Source organism: Oncorhynchus keta, chromosome 7, assembly GCF_023373465.1.
Source record: "Oncorhynchus keta strain PuntledgeMale-10-30-2019 chromosome 7, Oket_V2, whole genome shotgun sequence".
Lineage (NCBI taxonomy): Eukaryota > Metazoa > Chordata > Actinopteri > Salmoniformes > Salmonidae > Oncorhynchus > Oncorhynchus keta.
Window position 1 is genome coordinate 54,226,401 of NC_068427.1, and position 16,713 is coordinate 54,243,113.

Genomic DNA, 16,713 nt, shown 5'->3' on the forward strand with positions numbered 1-16,713 from the left:
AGTATATACAGGTGAACACAGTAACTCCCTGACTGTAGTATATACAGGTGAACACAGTAACTCCCTGACTGTAGTATATACAGGTGAACACAGTAACTCCCTGACTGTAGTATATACAGGTGAACACAGTAACTCCCTGACTGTAGTATATACAGGTGAACACAGTAACTCCCTGACTGTAGTATATACAGGTGAACACAGTAACTCCCTGACTGTAGTATATACAGGTGAACACAGTAACTCCCTGACTGTAGTATATACAGGTGAACACAGTAACTCCCTGACTGTAGTATATACAGGTGAACACAGTAACTCCCTGACTGTAGTATATACAGGTGAACACAGTAACTCCCTGACTGTAGTATATACAGGTGAACACAGTAACTCTGACTGTAGTATATACAGGTGAACACAGTAACTCCCTGACTGTAGTATATACAGGTGAACACAGTAACTCCCTGACTGTAGTATATACAGGTGAACACAGTAACTCCCTGACTGTAGTATATACAGGTGAACACAGTAACTCCCTGACTGTAGTATATACAGGTGAACACAGTAACTCCCTGACTGTAGTATATACAGGTGAACACAGTAACTCCCTGACTGTTGTATATACAGTGAACACAGTAACTCCTGACTGTAGTATATACAGGTGAACACAGTAACTCCCTGACTAACTCCCTGTTATACAGGTGAACACAGTAACTCCTGACTGTAGTATATACAGGTGAACACAGTAACTCCCTGACTGTAGTATATACAGGTGAACACAGTAACTCCCTGACTGTAGTATATACAGGTGAACACAGTAACTCCCTGACTGTAGTATATACAGGTGAACACAGTAACTCCCTGACTGTAGTATATACAGGTGAACACAGTAACTCCCTGACTGTAGTATATACAGGTGAACACAGTAACTCCCTGACTGTAGTATATACAGGTGAACACAGTAACTCCCTGACTGTAGTATATACAGGTGAACACAGTAACTCAGTAACTGTAACTCCCTGACTGTAGTATCTGAACACAGTAACTCCCTGACTGTGTAATACAGTAACTCCCTGACTGTAGTATATACAGGTGAACACAGTAACTCCCTGACTGTAGTATATACAGGTGAACACAGTAACTCCTGACTGTAGTATATACAGGTGAACACAGTAACTCCCTGACTGTAGTATATACAGGTGAACACAGTAACTCCCTGACTGTAGTTATACAGGTGAACACAGTAACTCCCTGACTGTAGTATATACAGGTGAACACAGTAACTCCCTGACTGTAGTATATACAGGTGAACAGTAACTCTGTAACTCTGACTGTAGTATATACTGTAACTCCTTCTCTGTAGTATATACAGGTGAACACAGTAACTCCCTGACTGTAGTATATACAGGTGAACACAGTAACTCCCTGACTGTAGTATATACAGGTGAACACAGTAACTCCCTGACTGTAGTATATACAGGTGAACACAGTAACTCCCTGACTGGGGTATATACAGGTGAACACAGTAACTCCCTGACTGTTGTATATACAGGTGAACACAGTAACTCCCTCACTGTAGTATATACAGGTGAACACAGTAACTCACTGACTGTATATACAGTAACTGTAGTATATACAGGTGAACACAGTAACTCCCTGACTGTAGTATATACAGGTGAACACAGTAACTCCCTGACTGTAGTATATACAGGTGAACACAGTAACTCCCTGACTGTAGTATATACAGGTGAACACAGTAACTCCCTGACTGTTGTATATACAGGTGAACACAGTAACTCCCTCACTGTAGTATATACAGGTGAACACAGTAACTCACTGACTGTAGTATATACAGGTGAACACAGTAACTCCCTGACTGTAGTATATAGAGGTGAACACAGTAACTCCCTGACTGTAGTATATACAGGTGAACACAGTAACTCCCTGACTGTAGTATATACAGGTGAACACAGTAACTCCCTGACTGTAGTATATACAGGTGACACAGTAACTCCCTGACTGTAGTATATACAGGTGAACACAGTAACTCCCTGACTGTAGTATATACAGGTGAACACAGTAACTCCCTGACTGTAGTATATACAGGTGAACACAGTAACTCCCTGACTGTAGTATATACAGGTGAACACAGTAACTCCCTTGACTGTAGTATATACAGGTGAACACAGTAACTCCCTGACTGTAGTATATACAGGTGAACACAGTAACTCCCTGACTGTAGTATATACAGGTGAACACAGTAACTCCTGACTGTAGTATATACAGGTGAACACAGTAACTCCCTGACTGTAGTATATACAGGTGAACACAGTAACTCCCTGACTGTAGTATATACAGGTGAACACAGTAACTCCCTGACTGTAGTATATACAGGTGAACACAGTAACTCCCTGACTGTAGTATATACAGGTGAACACAGTAACTCCCTGACTGTAGTATATACAGGTGAACACAGTAACTCCCTGACTGTAGTATATACAGGTGAACACAGTAACTCCTGACTGTAGTATATACAGGTGAACACAGTAACTCCCCTGGTATATACAGGTGAACACAGTAACTCCTGACTGTGTATATACAGGTGAACACAGTAACTCCCTGACTGTAGTATATACAGGTGAACACAGTAACTCCCTGACTGTAGTATATACAGGTGAACACAGTAACTCCCTGACTGTAGTATATACAGGTGAACACAGTAACTCCCTTACTGTAGTATATACAGGTGAACACAGTAACTCCCTGACTGTAGTATATACAGGTGAACACAGTAACTCCCTGACTAGTATATACAGGTGAACACAGTAACTCCCTGACTGTAGTATATACAGGTGAACACAGTAACTCCCTGACTGTAGTATATACAGGTGAACACAGTAACTCCCTTACTGTAGTATATACAGGTGAACACAGTAACTCCCTGACTGTAGTACATACAGGTGAACACAGTAACTCCCTTACTGTAGTATATACAGGTGAACACAGTAACTCCCTGACTGTAGTATATACAGGTGAACACAGTAACTCCCTGACTGTAGTATATACAGGTGAACACAGTAACTAGACTGTAGTATATACAGGTGAACACAGTAACTCTGACTGTAGTATATACAGGTGAACACAGTAACTCCCTGACTGTAGTATATACAGGTGAACACAGTAACTCCCTGACTGTAGTATATACAGGTGAACACAGTAACTCCCTTCTGTAGTATATACAGGTGAACACAGTAAGACTGTAGTATATACAGGTGAACACAGTAACTCCCTGACTGTAGTATATACAGGTGAACACAGTAACTCCCTGACTGTAGTATATACAGGTGAACACAGTAACTCCCTTACTGTAGTATATACAGGTGAACACAGTAACTCCCTGACTGTAGTATATACAGGTGAACACAGTAACTCCCTGACTATAGTATATACAGGTGAACACAGTAACTCCCTGTAGTATATACAGGTGAACACAGTAACTCACCTGTACGTCCCAAAGCCATGCATCTTCCCATCTCTCCAGTGACCCTGGTAACGATCACTCTTGTTGAGGATCTTGTTTGGCATTATACAGTCTCCATAGCTACAGGCACAAGAGACAAAAACACAGTGGTTACAACATCTGCTTGTTGACCATGCCTCTCACACTGCCTGGTTTAACCACTGTGAACTCTGAACTCTGAACTCTGACACTGACCCGTCCTCCAGTCCTTGTTTAAAGGTCCCCGTGAACTTTCTGCCATCTGGCCATTTCATGATCCCTCTGTTGGAAAACGAAGAAGACAATCTGTCAACACAAACCAAACTAAAAGACTTTGGCCTTATTATACAATAGTGCAGAATTGTATGTTAAGGATAGACCTACTAGAAAGTGTAAATAATCTAGCTAATACAAACGATTGGTTTTAGAACACCTTCAGTTCCCGGTTCTCTGTAATGTTCTCTGTAAAGTTCTCTGTAAAGTTCCACGTAAAGTTCTCTGTAAAGTTCTCTGTAAAGTTCTCTGTAATGTTCTCTGTAATGTTCTCTGTAATGTTCTCTGTAATGTTCTCTGTAAAGTTCCACGTAAAGTTCCACGTAAAGTTCCACGTAAAGTTCTCTAATGTTCTCTAATGTTCTCTAATGTTCTCTGTAATGTTCTCGGTAATGTTCTCGGTAAAGTTCCACGTAAAGTTCTCTGTAAAGTTCCACGTAAAGTTCTCTGTAAAGTTCTCTGTAAAGTTCTCTGTAAAGTTCTCTGTAAAGTTCTCTGTAAAGTTCTCTGTAAAGTTCTCTGTAAACCCGTCCCTCCTTTAGACTCACTTGCCGTGGGGTTTGCCAGACAGCCAGCGGCCTGAGTAGGAGGCATCCTTCAGACGTAGGTCTTTGTAGAAGATGTAGGAGGCGGTACGAGAGACAGCGGGGACTCCAGATCCGCTCCCCTCTCCGGTCAACACCGCCTCCACGGCCTGGTTAATAGCCCTCAGCCACTTAGCCTAGAGGGACAGAGGGGAACAGTGGGACACGTCAACCTTAGGAGTCAAAGACAGCTGTGGTTAGTCTGATGTGGATCTACTGGGAGAGTTGGGATTATGAGGTGTGTCAACCAGACACTGAGAGCTGTAACTTCTCCTGAGGAGAGGATGCTATCAGAGTTGGGATTATGAGGTGTGTCAACCAGACACTAGACAGAGCTGTACCTTCTCCTGAGGAGAGGATGCTATCAGAGTTGGGATTATGAGGTGTGTCAACCAGACACTAGACAGAGCTGTACCTTCTCCTGAGGAGAGGATGCTATCAGAGTTGGGATTATGAGGTGTGTCAACCAGACACTAGACAGAGCTGTACCTTCTCCTGAGCTGAGGATGCTATCAGAGTTGGGATTATGAGGTGTGTCAACCAGACACTACACTGAGAGCTGTACCTTCTCCTGAGCTGAGGATGCTATCAGAGTTGGGATTATGAGGTGTGTCAACCAGACACTACACTGAGAGCTGTACCTTCTCCTGAGCTGAGGATGCTATCAGAGTTGGGATTATGAGGTGTGTCAACCAGACACTAGACTGAGAGCTGTACCTTCTCCTGGGCTGAGGATGCTATCAGAGTTGGGATTATGAGGTGTGTCAACCAGACACTAGACAGAGCTGTACCTTCTCCTGAGCTGAGGATGCTATCAGAGTTGGGATTATGAGGTGTGTCAACCAGACACTACACTGAGAGCTGTACCTTCTCCTGAGGAGAGGATGCTATCAGAGTTGGGATTATGAGGTGTGTCAACCAGACACTAGACTGAGATCTGTACCTTCTCCTGAGCTGAGGATGCTATCAGAGTGAAGCTCTCCTCTGGAGATGTCACCTTAATTCCATACCTGGGGGGCAGAAGAAGACAGCATTAAATAGAACAGTAGGAGATTTAAAAATAAACTTTCGAGGGGTGATGGTCGGATTCGCGTTTATCGTCAAAGGAATGAGCGTTTCACGAGGCCTGTACTCTGGATCGATTTGGAGGTGGAGGGTCCGTCATGGTCTGGGGTGGTGCGTCACAGCATCATCGGACTGAGCTTGTTGTCATTGCAGGCAGTCTCAACGCTGTGGGTTACAGGGAAGACATCCTCCTCCCTCATGTGGCACCCTTCCTGCAGGCTCATCCTGACATGACCCTCCAGCATGACAATGCCTCCAGCCATACTGCTCATTCTGTGCGGGATTTCCTGCATGTCAGGAATGTCAGAGTTCTGCCATGGCCAGCGAAGAGCCCGGATCTCAATCCCATTCAGTACGTCTGGGGCCTGTTGGATTAGAGGGTGAGGGCTAGGGCCATTCCCCCCCAGAAATGTCCGGTAACTTGCAGGTGTCTTGGTGGAAGAGTTGGGTAACATCTCACAGCAAGACCTGGCAAATCTGGTGCAGTCCATGAGGAGGAGATGCACGGCAGTGCTTAATGCAGCTGGTGGCCACACCAGATACTGACTGGTGGCCACACCAGATACTGACTGGTGGCCACACCAGATACTGACACATTATTACATTTGTGTTAGTCACATCTGTGGAACTTGTTCAGTTTATGTTTCAGTTGTTGAATATTGTTATGTTCATACAAATATTTGTTAAGTTTGCTGAATATAAACTCAGTTGACAGTGAAAGGACGTTTATTTTTTAGCTGAGTTTACATTAGTCATTGATTAGTCTGGTGTTACCAGACCTCAACCCCATACTCCCCCTTGCTAGAACAGGCTAGTCAGTTATTGGTTGACAGAAGGATAGCAGGTAGACTAAACTTACAGGTTGCTGCTGGCAGTGATGGGTTCCACCCAGAGAGTGGCCAGGGAGTAGACATGATGAGATGAGAACTGGAGAGAGACAGAACAGTGATGTCAGTGATTGGTTCCACCCAGAGAGTGGCCAGGGAGTAGACATGATGAGAACTGGAGGGAGACAGAACAGTGATGGGTTCCACCCAGAGAGCGGTCAGGGAGTAGACATGATGAGAACTGGAGGGAGACAGAACAGTGATTGGTTCCACCCAGAGAGTGGTCAGGGAGTAGACATGATGAGAACTGGAGGGAGACAGAACAGTGATGGGTTCCACCCAGAGAGTGGTCAGGGAGTAGACATGATGAGAACTGGAGGGAGACAGAACAGTGATGTCAGTGATGGGTTCCACCCAGAGAGTGGTCAGGGAGTAGACATGATGAGAACTGGAGGGAGACAGAACAGTGATTGGTTCCACCCAGAGAGTGGTCAGGGAGTAGACATGATGAGAACTGGAGGGAGACAGAACAGTGATGTCAGTGATGGGTTCCACCCAGAGAGTGGCCAGGGAGTAGACATGATGAGAACTGGAGGGAGACAGAACAGTGATGGGTTCCACCCAGAGAGTGGTCAGGGAGTAGACATGATGAGAACTGGAGGGAGACAGAACAGTGATGTCAGTGATTGGTTCCACCCAGAGAGTGGCCAGGGAGTAGACATGATGAGAACTGGAGGGAGACAGAACAGTGATGGGTTCCACCCAGGGAGTAGACATGATGAGAACTGGAGGGAGACAGAACAGTGATGTCAGTGATGGGTTCCACCCAGAGAGTGGTCAGGGAGTAGACATGATGAGAACTGGAGGGAGACAGAACAGTGATGTCAGTGATGGGTTCCACCCAGAGAGTGGTCAGGGAGTAGACATGATGAGAACTGGAGGGAGACAGAACAGTGATGTCAGTGATGGGTTCCACCCAGAGAGTGGTCAGGGAGTAGACATGATGAGAACTGGAGGAGACAGAACAGTGATGTCAGTGATGGGTTCCACCCAGAGAGTGGTCAGGAGTAGACATGATGAGAACTGGAGGGAGACAGAACAGTGATGTCAGTGATGGGTTCCACCCAGAGAGTGGCCAGGGAGTAGACATGATGAGAACTGGAGGGAGACAGAACAGTGATGGGTTCCACCCAGAGAGTGGTCAGGGAGTAGACATGATGAGAACTGGAGGGAGACAGAACAGTGATTGGTTCCACCCAGAGAGTGGTCAGGGAGTAGACATGATGAGATGAGAACTGGAGAGAGACAGAACAGTGATGTCAGTGATGGGTTCCACCCAGAGAGTGGTCAGGGAGTAGACATGATGAGAACTGGAGGGAGACAGAACAGTGATTGGTTCCACCCAGAGAGTGGCCAGGGAGTAGACATGATGAGATGAGAACTGAAGGGAGACAGAACAGTGATGGGTTCCACCCAGAGAGTGGTCAGGGAGTAGACATGATGAGAACTGGAGGGAGACAGAACAGTGATGGGTTCCACTCAGAGAGTGGTCAGGGAGTAGACATGATGAGAACTGGAGGGAGACAGAACAGTGATGTCAGTGATGGGTTCCACCCAGAGAGTGGCCAGGGAGTAGACATGATGAGAACTGGAGGGAGACAGAACAGTGATGGGTTCCACCCAGAGAGTGGTCAGGGAGTAGACATGATGAGAACTGGAGGGAGACAGAACAGTGATGGGTTCCACCCAGAGAGTGGTCAGGGAGTAGACATGATGAGAACTGGAGAGAGACAGAACAGTGATGGGTTCCACCCAGAGAGTGGTCAGGGAGTAGACATGATGAGAACTGGAGGGAGACAGAACAGTGATGGGTTCCACCCAGAGAGTGGCCAGGGAGTAGACATGATGAGAACTGGAGAGAGACAGAACAGTGATGGGTTCCACCCAGAGAGTGGTCAGGGAGTAGACATGATGAGAACTGGAGGGAGACAGAACAGTGATGGGTTCCACCCAGAGAGTGGCCAGGGAGTAGACATGATGAGAACTGGAGAGAGACAGAACAGTGATGGGTTCCACCCAGAGAGTGGCCAGGGAGTAGACATGATGAGATGAGAACTGGAGAGAGACAGAACAGTGATGTCAGTGATGGGTTCCACCCAGAGAGTGGTCAGGGAGTAGACATGATGAGAACTGGAGGGAGACAGAACAGTGATGGGTTCCACCCAGAGAGTGGTCAGGGAGTAGACATGATGAGAACTGGAGGGAGACGGAACAGTGATGTCAGTGCAGTCACAGCGCAGTGGATTTTATTGTTTCACAAGCAAAAGTCAAGCAGAACAAGTAGAACAAGCAGAAGACAAGCAGAACAAGCAGAAGTCAAGCAGAACAAGCAGAAGTCAAGCAGAACAAGCAGAAGTCAAGCAGAAGTCAAGCAGAAGTCAAGCAGAAGTCAAGCAGAACAAGTAGAACAAGCAGAAGACAAGCAGAACAAGCAGAAGTCAAGCAGAACAAGCAGAAGTCAAGCAGAAGTCAAGCAGAAGACAAGTAGAACAAGCAGAAGTCAAGCAGAACAAGCAGAAGTCAAGCAGAACAAGCAGAAGACAAGTAGAACAAGCAGAAGACAAGTAGAACAAGCAGAAGTCAAGCAGAACAAGCAGAAGTCAAGCAGAACAAGCAGAAATCAAGCAGAAGTCAAGCAGAAGACAAGTAGAACAAGCAGAAGTCAAGCAGAACAAGCAGAAGTCAAGCAGAAGACAAGCAGAACAAGCAGAAGTCAAGCAGAACAAGCAGAAGTCAAGCAGAACAAGTAGAACAAGCAGAAGACAAGCAGAACAAGCAGAAGACAAGCAGAACAAGCAGAAGTCAAGCAGAACAAGCAGAACAAGCAGAAGTCAAGCAGAAGACAAGTAGAACAAGCAGAAGTCAAGCAGAACAAGCAGAACAAGCAGAAGTCAAGCAGAAGACAAGCAGAACAAGCAGAAGTCAAGCAGAAGTCAAGCAGAAGTCAAGCAGAAGTCAAGCAGAAGTCAAGCAGAAGTCAGAACAAGTAGAACAAGCAGAAGACAAGCAGAAGACAAGTAGAACAAGCAGAAGTCAAGCAGAACAAGCAGAAGTCAAGCAGAAGTCAAGCAGAAGACAAGTAGAACAAGCAGAAGTCAAGCAGAACAAGCAGAAGTCAAGCAGAACAAGCAGAAGACAAGTAGAACAAGCAGAAGTCAAGCAGAACAAGCAGAAGTCAAGCAGAACAAGCAGAAGTCAAGCAGAAATCAAGCAGAACAAGCAGAAGTCAAGCAGAAGTCAAGCAGAACAAGCAGAAGTCAAGTAGAACAAGCAGAAGTCAAGCAGAAGTCAAGCAGAACAAGCAGAAGTCAAGTAGAACAAGCAGAAGTCAAGCAGAAGTCAAGCAGAAGTCAAGCAGAACAAGCAGAAGTCAAGCAGAAGTCAAGCAGAACAAGCAGAACAAGCAGAACAAGTAGAACAAGTAGAACAAGTAGAACAAGCAGAACAAGCAGAATTCCACATGTTACAGGATGACTTGCCTCTGGTAACACAAAACTACACTGAGTGTACAAAACATTAGGAACACCTTCCTTCACTTTTCCCCTCAGAACAGCCTCAATTCGTCGGGGACATTGACTCGTCGGGGACATTGATTCAACACTCAAGGTGTTGAAAGCGTTCCACAGGGATGCTGGCCCATGTTGACTCTACAAGGTGTCTAAAGCGTTCCACAGGGATGCTGGCCCATGTTGACTCTACAAGGTGTTGAAAGCGTTCCACAGGGATGCTGGCCCCATGTTGACTCTACAAGGTGTTGAAAGCGTTCCACAGGGATGCTGGTCCATGTTGACTCTACAAGGTGTTGAAAGCGTTCCACAGGGATGCTGGCCCATGTTGACTCTACAAGGTATTGAAAGCGTTCCACAGGGATGCTAGCCCATGTTGACTCTACAAGGTGTCTAAAGCGTTCCACAGGGATGCTGGCCCATGTTGACTCTACAAGGTGTCTAAAGCGTTCCACAGGGATGCTGGCCCATGTTGACTCTACAAGGTGTCCAAAGCGTTCCACAGGGATGCTGGCCCCATGTTGACTCTACAAGGTGTTGAAAGCGTTCCACAGGGATGCTGGCCCATGTTGACTCTACAAGGTGTCCAAAGCGTTCCACAGGGATGCTGGCCCCATGTTGACTCTACAAGGTGTTGAAAGCGTTCCACAGGGATGCTGGCCCATGTGGACTCTACAAGGTGTCGAAAGCGTTCCACAGGGATGCTGGCCCATGTTGGACTCCACAAGGTGTTGAAAGCGTTCCACAGGGATGCTGGTCCATGTTGACTCCACAAGGTGTCCAAAGCGTTCCACAGGGATGCTGGTCCATGTTGACTCTACAAGGTGTCTAAAGCGTTCCACAGGGATGCTGGTCCATGTTGACTCTACAAGGTGTTGAAAGCGTTCCACAGGGATGCTGGCCCCATGTTGACTCTACAAGGTGTTGAAAGCGTTCCACAGGGATGCTGGCCCATGTTGACTCTACAAGGTGTTGAAAGCGTTCCACAGGGATGCTGGCCCCATGTTGACTCTACAAGGTGTTGAAAGCGTTCCACAGGGATGCTGGCCCATGTGGACTCTACAAGGTGTTGAAAGCGTTCCACAGGGATGCTGGTCCATGTTGACTCTACAAGGTGTCCAAAGCGTTCCACAGGGATGCTGGTCCATGTTGACTCTACAAGGTGTCCAAAGCGTTCCACAGGGATGCTGGTCCATGTTGACTCTACAAGGTGTTGAAAGCGTTCCACAGGGATGCTGGCCCATGTTGACTCTACAAGGTGTTGAAAGCGTTCCACAGGGATGCTGGTCCATGTTGACTCTACAAGGTGTCTAAAGCGTTCCACGGGGATGCTGGCCCATGTTGACTCTACAAGGTGTCTAAAGCGTTCCACGGGGATGCTGGCCCGTGTTGACTCTACAAGGTGTTGAAAGCGTTCCACAGGGATGCTGGCCCCATGTTGACTCTACAAGGTGTTGAAAGCGTTCCACAGGGATGCTGGTCCATGTTGACTCTACAAGGTGTCCAAAGCGTTCCACAGGGATGCTGGCCCATGTTGACTCTACAAGGTGTTGAAAGCGTTCCACAGGGATGCTGGCCCATGTTGACTCTACAAGGTGTCCAAACCGTTCCACAGGGATGCTGGTCCATGTTGACTCTACAAGGTATTGAAAGCATTCCACAGGGATGCTGGCCCATGTTAACTCTACAAGGTGTCTAAAGCGTTCCACAGGGATGCTGGCCCATGTGGACTCTACAAGGTGTCTAAAGCGTTCCACAGGGATGCTGGCCCATGTTGACTCTACAAGGTGTCCAAAGCGTTCCACAGGGATGCTGGCCCCATGTTGACTCTACAAGGTGTTGAAAGCGTTCCACAGGGATGCTGGCCCATGTGGACTCTACAAGGTGTCTAAAGCGTTCCACAGGGATGCTGGCCCATGTGGACTGTACAAGGTGTTGAAAGCGTTCCACAGGGATGCTGGTCCATGTTGACTCCACAAGGTGTCCAAAGCGTTCCACAGGGATGCTGGTCCATGTTGACTCTACAAGGTGTCTAAAGCGTTCCACAGGGATGCTGGTCCATGTTGACTCTACAAGGTATTGAAAGCGTTCCACAGGGATGCTGGCCCATGTTGACTCTACAAGGTGTTGAAAGTGTTCCACAGGGATGCTGGCCCATGTTGACTCTACAAGGTGTTGAAAGCGTTCCACAGGGATGCTGGCCCATGTTGACTCTACAAGGTGTTGAAAGTGTTCCACAGGGATGCTGGCCCATGTTGACTCTACAAGGTGTTGAAAGCATTCCACAGGGATGCTGGCCCATGTTGACTCTACAAGTGTGTTCCAAGGGAGCGTTCCACAGGGATGCTGGCCCATGTTGACTCTACAAGGTGTAAAGCGTTCCACAGGGAAATGTTGCAGGTGTTCCACAGGGATGCTGGTCCATGTTGACTCTACAAGGTGTTGAAAGCGTTCCACAGGGATGCTGGTCCATGTTGACTCTACAAGGTGTCTAAAGCGTTCCACAGGGATGCTGGCCCAGAACATGCACAAAGGAAACTGTTGAGAGTTAAAAACCCAGCATCGTTGTAGTTCTTTGACACAAACCCCCCCCTTCATCTACACTGATTGATGACATCAATAAGGGATCATATCTTTCACCTGGATTCACCTGGTCAGTCACTGTCATGGAAAGAGCAGATGTTCCTAATGTTTTGTCCACTCAGTGTACATTGTAGATATTATTTTTAACCACGTTATGCAGCTTTAAAAGAAATGTCATTGTTTATATTGTGAGAACTTATAGATTGTTTCATTTCTGTATTTCTTCGGTTTATGTTACTGTACTTTTCAGTATCTGCTGAATCAATAGGTTTCTGGACGAGTCTCTTCCTCTTCTGCAGTGTGTGTGTGTGTGTGTGTGTGTGTGTGTGTGTGTGTGTGTGTGTGTGTGTGTGTGTGTGTGTGTGTGTGTGTGTGTGTGTGTGTGATCAAGAGACAAAGAGGAGAAGGGAATTCTGGGAACTCTAATGACACCGTCAAAAAGTCAAATGAGAGAAAATGACAAAACACACAGAGAGCAGTAGTCTATAGCAGCTCCAACAGAGAGAGCAGTAGTCTATAGCAGCTCCAACAAAGAGAGCAGTAGTCTATAGCAGCTCCAACAGAGAGAGCAGTAGTCTATAGCAGCTCCAACAGAGAGAGCAGTAGTCTATAGCAGCTCCAACAGAGAGAGCAGTAGTCTATAGCAGCTCCAACAGAGAGAGCAGTAGTCTATAGCAGCTCCAACAAAGAGAGCAGTAGTCTATAGCAGCTCCAACAGAGAGAGCAGTAGTCTGTAGCAGCTCCAACAAAGAGAGCAGTAGTCTATAGCAGCTCCAACAGAGAGAGCAGTAGTCTATAGCAGCTCCAACAGAGAGAGCAGTAGTCTGTAGCAGCTCCAACAAAGAGAGCAGTAGTCTATAGCAGCTCCAACAGAGAGAGCAGTAGTCTATAGCAGTAGTCTATAGCAGCTCCAACAGAGAGAGCAGTAGTCTATAGCAGCTCCAACAGAGAGAGCAGTAGTCTATAGCAGCTCCAACAGAGAGAGCAGTAGTCTATAGCAGCTCCAACAGAGAGAGCAGTAGCCTATAGCAGCTCCAACAGAGAGAGCAGTAGCAGTAACAGAGAGAGAGAGAGAGAGAGAGAGAGAGCAGTAGTCTATAGCAGCTCCAACACAGAGAGCAGTAGCCTATAGCAGCTCCAACAGAGAGAGCAGTAGTCTATAGCAGCTCCAACAGAGAGAGCAGTAGCCTATAGCAGCTCCAACAGAGAGAGCAGTAGTCTATAGCAGCTCCAACAGAGAGAGCAGTAGTCTATAGCAGCTCCAACAGAGAGAGCAGTAGTCTATAGCAGCTCCAACAGAGACAGTAGTCTATAGCAGCTCCAACAGAGAGAGCAGTAGTCTATAGCAGCTCCAACAGAGAGAGCAGTAGTCTATAGCAGCTCCAACAGAGAGAGCAGTAGTCTATAGCAGTCACCACAACTCCAACAGAGAGAGCAGTAGCCAATAGCAGTCACCACAACTCCAACAGAGAGAGCAGTAGCCTATAGCAGTCACCACAACTCCAACAGAGAGAGCAGTAGCCAATAGCAGTCACCACAGCTCCAACAGAGAGAGCAGTAGCCTATAGCAGTCACCACAACTCCAACAGAGAGAGCAGTAGCCTATAGCAGTCACCACAACTCCAACAGAGAGAGCAGTAGCCCATAGCAGTCACCACAACTCCAACAGAGAGAGCAGTAGCCTATAGCAGCTCCAACAGAGAGAGCAGTAGCCTATAGCAGTCACCACAGCTCCAACAGAGAGAGCAGTAGTCTATAGCAGCTCCAACAGAGAGAGCAGTAGTCTATAGCAGTAGTCTATAGCAGCTCCAACAGAGAGAGCAGTAGTCTATAGCAGCTCCAACAGAGAGAGCAGTAGTCTATAGCAGCTCCAACAGAGAGAGCAGTAGTCTATAGCAGCTCCAACAGAGAGAGCAGTAGCCTATAGCAGCTCCAACAGAGAGAGCAGTAGCAGTAACAGAGAGAGAGAGAGAGAGAGAGAGAGAGCAGTAGTCTATAGCAGCTCCAACACAGAGAGCAGTAGCCTATAGCAGCTCCAACAGAGAGAGCAGTAGTCTATAGCAGCTCCAACAGAGAGCAGTAGCCTATAGCAGCTCCAACAGAGAGAGCAGTAGTCTATAGCAGCTCCAACAGAGAGAGCAGTAGTCTATAGCAGCTCCAACAGAGAGAGCAGTAGTCTATAGCAGCTCCAACAGAGACAGTAGTCTATAGCAGCTCCAACAGAGAGAGCAGTAGTCTATAGCAGCTCCAACAGAGAGCAGTAGTCTATAGCAGCTCCAACAGAGAGAGCAGTAGTCTATAGCAGTCACCACAACTCCAACAGAGAGAGCAGTAGCCAATAGCAGTCACCACAACTCCAACAGAGAGAGCAGTAGCCTATAGCAGTCACCACAACTCCAACAGAGAGAGCAGTAGCCAATAGCAGTCACCACAGCTCCAACAGAGAGAGCAGTAGCCTATAGCAGTCACCACAACTCCAACAGAGAGAGCAGTAGCCTATAGCAGTCACCACAACTCCAACAGAGAGAGCAGTAGCCAATAGCAGTCACCACAGCTCCAACAGAGAGAGCAGTAGCCTATAGCAGTCACCACAACTCCAACAGAGAGAGCAGTAGCCCATAGCAGTCACCACAACTCCAACAGAGAGAGCAGTAGCCTATAGCAGCTCCAACAGAGAGAGCAGTAGCCTATAGCAGTCACCACAGCTCCAACAGAGAGAGCAGTAGCCTATAGCAGCTCCAACAGAGAGAGCAGTAGCCTATAGCAGCTCCAACAGAGAGAGCAGTAGCCTATAGCAGTCACCACAGCTCCAACAGAGAGAGCAGTAGTCTATAGCAGCTCCAACAGAGAGAGCAGTAGCCTATAGCAGTCACCACAGCTCCAACAGAGAGAGCAGTAGCCTATAGCAGCTCCAACAGAGAGAGCAGTAGCCTATAGCAGTCACCACAGCTCCAACAGAGAGAGCAGTAGCCTATAGCAGCTCCAACAGAGAGAGCAGTAGCCTATAGCAGCTCCAACAGAGAGAGCAGTAGCCTATAGCAGTCACCACACCTCCAACAGAGAGAGCAGTAGCCTATAGCAGTCACCACAGCTCCAACAGAGAGAGCAGAGAAGACTGATTTATTTGGCGTAGATCGCGCAGCCCTCTAAACTATCTCGTAGCAACCAGGACATCATTTTACATCCCTAGGACGTAGCATTCGCACCTCCCTGTGTAAATACTTGTACAATTGATCTATGTTTATTTTATAAAGAAGAATTTTATGTTTCACTGTCAACAAACCAGAATAAAGGACAGCAGTGTACATTGAAAAGGACCTTCTCAAAGGACAGTGTTGCAATGTTATAGCCAGGTTACAACAGGGTAAGTTGTACTGTAAATCACTGCTGATAAGGCTCTGTGCTGTGTAAATACAACAGGAGGACAAAGCCTGGTGCAAATCTCCTAACCCAGGCCATTGTTCCACAATCACACCCAAAACAGACATACAGGCAGCCCAGGACAGCCCCTTCAGTAGCATGGAAAATGTATGACAAGCTTTCTCAAGCCAAGCCATAAGAACCCAGGAGATACAATACCAGGAGAGGACAGGTTCAATCCCAAGACAACAGCAGACATTGTATACTTACAAAGCTCTTAGAGGGGATGGTACCCTGATGGAATAAAGACACAATATCAGCCCGATAGAATCAAATCTTACCAACTCTTTCACTGGTTTCAATAGTTCCTTACCAACTCTTTCACTGGTTTCAATAGTTCCTTACCAACTCTTTCACTGGTTTCAATAGTTCCTTACCAACTCTTTCACTGGTTTCAATAGTTCCTTACCAACTCTTTCATTGGTTTCAATAGTTCCTTACCAACTCTTTCATTGGTTTCAATAGTTCCTTACCAACTCTTTCATTGGTTTCAATAGTTCCTTACCAACTCTTTCACTAGTTTCAATAGTTCCTTACCAACTCTTTCACTAGTTTCAATAGTTCCTTACCAACTCTTTCACTGGTTTCAATAGTTCCTTACCAACTCTTTCACTGGTTTCAATAGTTCCTTACCAACTCTTTCACTGGTTTCAATAGTTCCTTACCAACTCTTTCATTGGTTTCAATAGTTCCTTACCAACTCTTTCACTGGTTTCAATAGTTCCTTACCAACTCTTTCACTGGTTTCAATAGTTCCTTACCAACTCTTTCATTGGTTTCAATAGTTCCTTACCAACTCTTTCACTGGTTTCAATAGTTACTTAGCAACTCTATAATTGGTTTCAATAGTTCCTTACCAACTCTTTCATTGGTTTCAATAGTTCCTTACCAACTCTTTCATT

General features: G+C 46.5%; 1 protein-coding gene and 1 long non-coding RNA gene across 10 annotated transcripts in view; one reads left to right on the top strand and one right to left on the bottom strand.

The window, feature by feature from the left end:
* Positions 1-16,713, bottom strand: part of als2a (alsin Rho guanine nucleotide exchange factor ALS2 a) — a 139,721-nt gene that overhangs the window by 46,060 nt on the left and 76,948 nt on the right. The window contains exons 17-22 of the mRNA XM_052523270.1: positions 16,022-16,045; positions 6,275-6,342; positions 5,294-5,360; positions 4,315-4,487; positions 3,710-3,775; positions 3,497-3,595 (exon numbers count right to left, since the gene is read on the bottom strand). Coding sequence (XP_052379230.1) covers positions 3,497-3,595; positions 3,710-3,775; positions 4,315-4,487; positions 5,294-5,360; positions 6,275-6,342; positions 16,022-16,045 — 497 coding nt within the window. The remainder of the gene's footprint in view (positions 1-3,496; positions 3,596-3,709; positions 3,776-4,314; positions 4,488-5,293; positions 5,361-6,274; positions 6,343-16,021; positions 16,046-16,713) is intronic.
* On the top strand, positions 9,908-12,528 carry LOC127931231 (uncharacterized). Of its 9 annotated transcripts, XR_008140434.1 has the most exons (8): positions 9,908-10,149; positions 10,198-10,342; positions 10,391-10,439; positions 10,585-10,826; positions 10,923-11,451; positions 11,596-11,644; positions 11,789-12,076; positions 12,248-12,528. It is a non-coding gene; the product is annotated as an uncharacterized LOC127931231 (long non-coding RNA). The 9 variants fall into 9 exon arrangements; XR_008140433.1 differs by lacking the exon at positions 12,248-12,528 and having other exon boundaries at positions 10,923-11,307; positions 11,548-11,644; positions 11,789-12,102; XR_008140435.1 differs by lacking the exon at positions 12,248-12,528 and having other exon boundaries at positions 10,923-11,259; positions 11,789-12,102.